Below are 7,526 nucleotides of genomic sequence, written 5' to 3'. Positions count from 1 at the left end.
AGCATAGACACTGGATCAGGACATAACTGGTCTAACTTTGATAAATCATTCACATGTTTGTCCTTGTTTATCACATCCAGTTGACTAAAGACCTTTACTGGCAGGTAGGCAGGGGCATCACACCATCAACGCACCTCTGACGCATGCCCACTGTGCCGACAGGGCTTCTCCCTCCGGTGCACCTGAATGCGACCATATCATTATGGGCTGAATACAGCTTATTTGCATTTGTGTATGAGAAGACAATATTATGTGAGTTCATGGCTTCTCTATCCACCGTGCACGGTTCTGCAAAAGAAAACAGGTGAATGGCAGTGAATGTTTCTCTAGTGTTTGTCCACTTTTATTATGTAATGTTTAAATTAAGCTGCTACATGCAAACACTGGACAAGCAAAATCAGTTTCATGTGCGCAAAATGAAAAATGTACAGTAAAGGGAATTGTAACTTATGGAGACCTTTCATCCGTCTAATCCATTCTCCGTTGGTGCATGTGAATTAATGCTGTGCAAAAATACTTATACAGTACTTCAGCTCTTTGTATTTCATACAAATCCTTATCCTTTCTTGCATTTTGCTTGTTTACAACTGTCTAAAACCATTTGAAAAAGAAAATGAGTATAAAGTACTCATGAGTACTTACTGAGGCATCTAATCTGTCCGGTCCATTCACCATTGTTGCAGGTTCTGTAAGGCTGGCCCTCCATGGTGTAGAAATTCTGACACATGTACTCGACTCTTTCATCATGGCTGTACTCACTCTTCATGGTGTGCTTGATGTCTCCGTCTATCAGAGGTGGGGGACTCTGACAGCCTGCAGTCGCTGAAAGAATTTGAGTTTAGTTGAGGTGTGATCTTTGATCTTTGACCTTTTAGATGGGTAGCCACTGAATCTGCTTTTCCAAGCTGAGGATGCCAAGACACATAGCACAGGGTTTAATAAACTCCTTAACAAGCTCGTCAGACTGTTCAGCTGTAAGGATGGAGGACTCTCAGGGCCACATCAAGGTTTTTATTTTGAATTTTTCGGCTGGGGGAAGTAATTAGTTCACAATATCATGCATGCAGTCACATAGCTATAATTTGTGACACAATTTAATTCAATTTCAAGTGAATTTTATTTATAGTGTCAAATCATAATAAAAGTCATAGACCACACTGTGAATTATCTATGATGTACAGAGACCCAACAAGTTCTTCATGAGCAGCAGCAAGTCACAATATCTAAAATAATAATAATAACATTTATATAGAATTATTATCCAGCCATCTTGTGCACACAATGTCAACAAAAACCTTCCTTTTAACAGGCAGGGCCTTTGAAAAGTCCCAGCTCTATGGAGGACAGACATCTGTCTTGACCGGTTGGGGGTGCAGAGACAGACAGACAGATCCGAGGATGCAAGCAACCACAGACTTTGTCGCCTGATGAGTGACAACTTTGTATTGCATGAAAGTATGGGGAATGAGCTAGCTAAGTTAGCTAGCTGGCTTGGCTCAAATTTTCCAAACATAGTTGTCACTCATATCTACAAAGCATCTAGTAAGAAGGATGCATCAAGGTAACAAGTATTAGCCAATCACAGCAGAGTAGGGCGGGACTAGGCACCTGCTCAGCGAAGCATGACATCGAGATGAGATGAGCTCTCACAGCGGTCGCTTGGCCCATGATTGGATATGCATCAGATTTAGGATCTTATATGAAAGTGACTCAGATCTTATTGGAAAAAACCTGAGTTCCGTGTCCATGTTACTCTGAAAAGATCAGATTTGGGCCACACCTTGTGCTTGTTATGTGAACGTAACCTTATAGTTCCTGGGAACACTTTGTGTTCTACATGAATATCTTGTAGTCTCATCCAAAGTTATTGTTTGCCCCAGATAGATATCCCAGGACTGCACGTGTTGTGGCCTTTGACCGCGGCATCTAACCTCTAGAATAAGAGAGTCAAAAATAGAGTAAAAAGGATCTATGCTAACTGGACCAAAAAGCTCCTTTCCCACTTTCACAATTATGGATTCAAAATTAACAGTAATGTCATAATTTCAAGGTTCACAATACCTTGACAAAGTGGATCTGGATACCATCCATCTCTGGTGCACTTGGCCTGGGTGACACCATCTGGCTTCTTGTAGCCTGTTCTACACGAATATCTTGTAGTCTCATCCAAAGATATTGTTTGCCCCCAATAGATATCCCAGGAATGCACGTGGTGTGGCCTTTGACCGCGGCATCTAACCTCTAGAGTAAGAGATAGACATGTGCATCTTAAGTAATAACGAAAAGATTGATAAGCATCCTCACAGGTTAATGAACCATTCACACACGGTAGAAAACAATCTTATAATCTGTCTCTGGAATTGAATCCTGTGTAGTTTTATACCTTGGCATGTTGGATTGACAGACCACTGTCCTTCAGCTTTGCATGTAACTACTGCTGAGGTGTCCTGTTGTTTAATAATCCAGTACCTCTCTCCACAGATGACTCTCACCGTGTCGCCAGGTGAGAACACATTTCTGTTAGCAGGTTCATAACTGGTTCCCTCGAGTGGCGGCAGTGTCAGTCTACATGTTATTACTGCACCTGTTGGGAAATTAACATGTTATCTGTTAGCTCCAGGTTTTACAAGTCAATGTGATATAACCAATTAATAATAAGATATAACGTTGGCCTGTGTTCTCTACCGTGGTGTACTGGTGCAATGGCGTATTTGGACCATTGTATGAAATCCAATTGTATTTTGTACTCATCGACACCAGGAGAATAACTTGTAGATACATTTAGTCAAGTACAGTTTTAAAGATACTTGCACTTTACTCAAGTATTTCTATTTGATGCTACTTTATACTTGTCGCCCGCGACATTTCAGAGGTAAATACCGACTCTTTACTCCACTTTACATCACAGCTGTTACTTTGCGGATGTAGATGATAAGTTAAAAATATAAATCAAGTAAAGTTGAGAGATCTTTATTGTCCCCGGAGGGCAATTTGCAGCACAGACAGCAGCAAAAACTACAGTGAAATGCACAATAATGACACATACGGTGACAAAGAGCTAATAATTAAAAGAGATGGATTCAATCACCTAATAAATGATGGTGTATTCTTATAGATTAAGCCATCCAGCGGTATAAAATATTCAGCTTCAATATTAAAGTGATTAATGCATCAATAATTATAATTCAGTAGTATAGTCTATTTATAAAATGGGCCATTCTGTATAATAAGTACTTTGTACTTTTGATACTTTTGTACTTTTATTTGAGGATAATTATCAAAGCATGGCTTTTGCTTGTAACAGAGTACTTTTACTATTTAATATTATTATTACAACTCATAACTTAAGTAAAATATATGAGTAGTTTTTACACCACTGCCTGTATATTACATTAGCATCTACAGTCAATTATGGACTAAAATTAACAGTAATGTCATAATTTCAAGGTTCACAATACCTTGACAAAGTGGATCTGGATACCATCCATCTCTGGTGCACTTGGCCCGGGTGACACCATCTGGCTTCTTGTAGCCTGTTCTACACGAATATCTTGTAGTCTCATCCAAAGTTATTGTTTGCCCCCAATAGATATCCCAGGAATGCACGTGGTGTGGCCTTTGGTTGCGGCATCTAACCTCTAGAATAAGAGATAGACATGTGCTTCTTAAGTAATAACGATAAGATTGATAAGCATCATCACAGGTTAATGAACCATTCACACACGGTAGAAAACAATCTTATAATCTGTCTCTGGAATTGAATCCTGTGTAGTTTTATACCTTGGCATGTTGGATTGACAGACCACTGTCCTTCAGCTTTGCATGTAACTACTGCTGAGGTGTCCTGTTGTTTAATAATCCAGTACCTCTCTCCACAGATGACTCTCACCGTGTCGCCAGGTGAGAACACATTTCTGTTAGCAGGTTCATAACTGGTTCCCTCGAGTGGCGGCAGTGTCAGTCTACATGTTATTACTGCACCTGTTGGGAAATTAACATGTTATCTGTTAGCTCCAGGTTTTACAAGTCAATGTGATATAACCAATTAATAATAAGATATAACGTTGGCCTGTGTTCTCTACCGTGGTGTACTGGTGCAATGGCGTATTTGGACCATTGTATGAAATCCAATTGTATTTTGCAATCTGATAAAGCAATAAGGAAATACTTGTGAATACTCCTGAATTACCATTGAGACATTGCTGTGAATTGGTGAACGGTGCAGAGGAAAGGCTCAAAACAGTGGACGGTAAGGTGGCTGTGTGCAAGCACCAGTGCACATCAGAAAGTTAGTTCCCTTGCGATGAGACTCTGAGAGCTCTGTGTACTACTAATGCTGGGGAATATATGGCATACTCCTTCGGATGCTTTAGATGCTGCAGAAGTGTACACCTCTCTTAGGACAGTGATGCGGTTTTCACTCAGCATTTTTTCCCCATGTAAAACTTTTCATTTCACAAGCCCCATGATCCACAGAAAGTTACATCATTTGAGTCTCATAAAGAGGGAGAGCCCAGAGGGAGGTTTACTCACGGACGAGCATCTCGTCCTCCGCGGCTGAGCTAACCGTTTCTCTCAGCACCAGCCTGTCGTTCATGTGAATCTAGATTGATAAATAGCAGTACAGGTAAGAGGACAAATGTTCGATTAAGGGATGAACTGTCCCTTTAATGTGATTGCCAAGCAATGTCACTAGGTCAGACCGTACTGAAGGACAGAATCTCACATTTTCCCCTTAAGAAAGTCTAAAAAGGAAATGGATCTTAAAAATGAATTGCAGTCAAAAACAGTTCACGGGTTAATATCTGTATTTCCTGCTACATGACCTAATACATCCAAAGGGGCAAAAACAACATCAGTCGGTTGTGAGAGCGTAGAGCAGAAATGATTCAACTTACGGGAGCATGTTTCCTGCTGGACTGCCAGCCAGCCCTCGCTCGTGCATACATATCTGATGGTCGGACCTGATGTACTATAACCAGGGTCACAAGTGAAATGGATCACGTGCCCTCCTTGGTACTCAGCCTTTTTGGTGTCTTCTGAAATGTTGGCGTGCGGAACATCTGGGAGCCTCGAACATGCTGACAGATGTCAGAAACAGCAACAACACAAGAAAAGAAGAGGAAATTACACACATCACTGTAAAAAGGAGGGCAGGTGTGGGGTAGGCTTGCCAAAGGTCAATAAAAAATATAGACGTTAACAAGAGCGCAGGAGAAGTAGAGTAAATTCATTCATTCATCTTCAACCGCTTGTCCCTGTCTGGGTCGCGGGGGGCTGGAGCCGACCCCAGCTGTCATCAGGCGTGAGACGGCGTACACCCTGGACAGGACGCCAGTCTATCACAGGGCACATAGAGACGAACAGAGACAGACAACCATTCACACCTACGGGCAATTTTAGAGTCATCAATGAACCGAACACGAGCATGTCTTTGGACTGTGGGAGGACACCGGAGAAAAGCCACGCAGACACGGGGAGAACATGCAAACTCCACACAGAAGGGCCCCAGCCGGGATTCGAACCAGGAACCCTCTCGCAATTGGAAGGATACAATGGCATGCATGAACGGACCTGTGTTCAAACGACAGCACTTTTTTCACTAGTGACTGTAGATGCTAATGTAATATACAGGCAGTGGTGTAAAAACTACTCATATATTTTACTTAAGTTATGAGTTGTAATAATAATATTAAATAGTAAAAGTACTCTGTTACAAGCAAAAGCCATGCTTTGATAATTATCCTCAAATAAAAGTACAAAAGTATCAAAAGTACAAACTACTTATTATACAGAATGGCCCATTTTATAAATAGACTATACTACTGAATTATAATTATTGATGCATTAATCACTTTAATATTGAAGCTGAATATTTTATACCGCTGGATGGCTTAATCTATAAGAATACACCATCATTTATTAGGTGATTGAATCCATCTCTTTTAATTATTAGCTCTTTGTCACCGTATGTGTCATTATTGTGCATTTCACTGTAGGTTTTGCTGCTGTCTGTGCTGCAAATTGCCCTCCGGGGACAATAAAGATCTCTCGACTTGACTTGATTTATATTTTTAACTTATCATCTACATCCGCAAAGTAACAGCTGTGATGTAAAGTGGAGTAAAGAGTCGATATTTACCTCTGAAATGTCGTGGACGACAAGTATAAAGTAGCATCAAATAGAAATACTCGAGTAAAGTGCAAATATCTTCAAAATTGTACTTGACTAAATGTATCTACAAGTTATTCTCCTGGTGTCGATGAGTCACGTCTATGAAATATTGCTCAAGTGTGTATTTATCTATCACCCTTGGATGAAAACATACTACATTCCTATTTCATTAATCACAGTTACTTTCTATTTGTATTCATTTATTTTATCTCTTTTTTAATTAGATTTTATTCTTTTTATTAGTTTCACCATTGTCTTTAGATTTAAATGTATTTTTTACTTTTAGGATCTTCCTTTCTGATCTTTCTTTTTATACATATTCAATTGGGTCGTTGTATTGTTGGAACCTGAGAAATTCCTTGAAGTCCTTGAACTTTATCTTTATAGTCCACAAATGCCAATGTGTATCTAACTTCCGAATATGAATCGTTTTAACTGGGAAATATAATTTTGGGACAATACTTACGTCCCACAAACGTGCACTAATTCTTCCTGTAATGAGGAAATTCCCCCAGAAGAAATGAAGGCTGCTACTTACCAATCTGTGAGGAAACCTCCACATCCCCCCGCAGCTGGAGTAACACGAGGATCACGGTGAATCTCATGGCTCTTTGATAAAAGCTGTTTTCTGAGCAGAATCTGTGTGTGTGTGTGTGTGTCTAAAGGTCCTCGGGGAGCGCAGAGGGTCTGGACATGGACTTCCCACTGGGATTGTTACGCATTTCACATTGCAACACACCAACACTGGACGCTCCCCAAGTGCTCACACGCAGAGTCATTTGTGCATACAGCACAGGTGCAAATTCATTCATCCATCTTCAACTGCTTGTCCATATCGGGGTCACGGGGGGGCTGGAGACGATCCCAGCTGACATCGGGTGTGAGGCGGGGTCCACCCTGGACAGTCTTTTGCAGGGCACATAGAGACAAACAGAGACAGACAATCATTCACACTCAAATTCACACCTATGGGCAATTTAGAGTCAGCGATTAACCTAACATACATGTCTTTGGACTGTGGGAGGAAGCCGGAGAACCCGGAGAGATCCCACGCAGACACGGGGAGAACATGCAAACTCCACACAGAAGGGCTCCGGCCGGGAGTTGAACCCTCCCGCTGTGAGGCGACAGTGCTGACCAGTTGCAAATTACCTTTGATAAAAGGTGTTTGTCTGACTATTAGCGACTGCTGCCTGGATTATACTCATTGATTCAGAAAATTAGATGTTCTGCATCGATGTCCTGTGGAGGTCATGATGAATGGTTGGGCTCATAAAGCACAGGACTTTCAAACTACCGCATTTCTTTTCTTTATGAATGGAGACATGATTGCAAATCCCTTGAAAATGTC

At 41.0% G+C, this 7,526-nt stretch overlaps 1 protein-coding gene across 1 annotated transcript; it reads right to left on the bottom strand.

The window, feature by feature from the left end:
• Window positions 1-117: 117 nt before the first annotated feature.
• LOC310966861 (complement factor H-related protein 3-like) lies at window positions 118-6,780 on the bottom strand (the record flags this gene model as incomplete). The annotated part of the gene is made up of 5 exons (XM_083940790.1): window positions 118-182; window positions 643-813; window positions 2,062-2,241; window positions 2,384-2,584; window positions 6,714-6,780. The coding sequence occupies 5 exons, from the start codon at window positions 6,778-6,780 to the stop codon at window positions 118-120; spliced, it is 684 nt and encodes a 227-aa protein (XP_083796916.1).
• Window positions 6,781-7,526: the final 746 nt, after the last annotated feature.

The sequence above is a fragment of the Echiichthys vipera genome (assembly GCF_963691815.1).
Source record: "Echiichthys vipera genome assembly, chromosome: 3".
Taxonomy (NCBI): domain Eukaryota; kingdom Metazoa; phylum Chordata; class Actinopteri; order Perciformes; family Trachinidae; genus Echiichthys; species Echiichthys vipera.
This window is presented reverse-complemented; position numbering and strand designations above follow the sequence as displayed.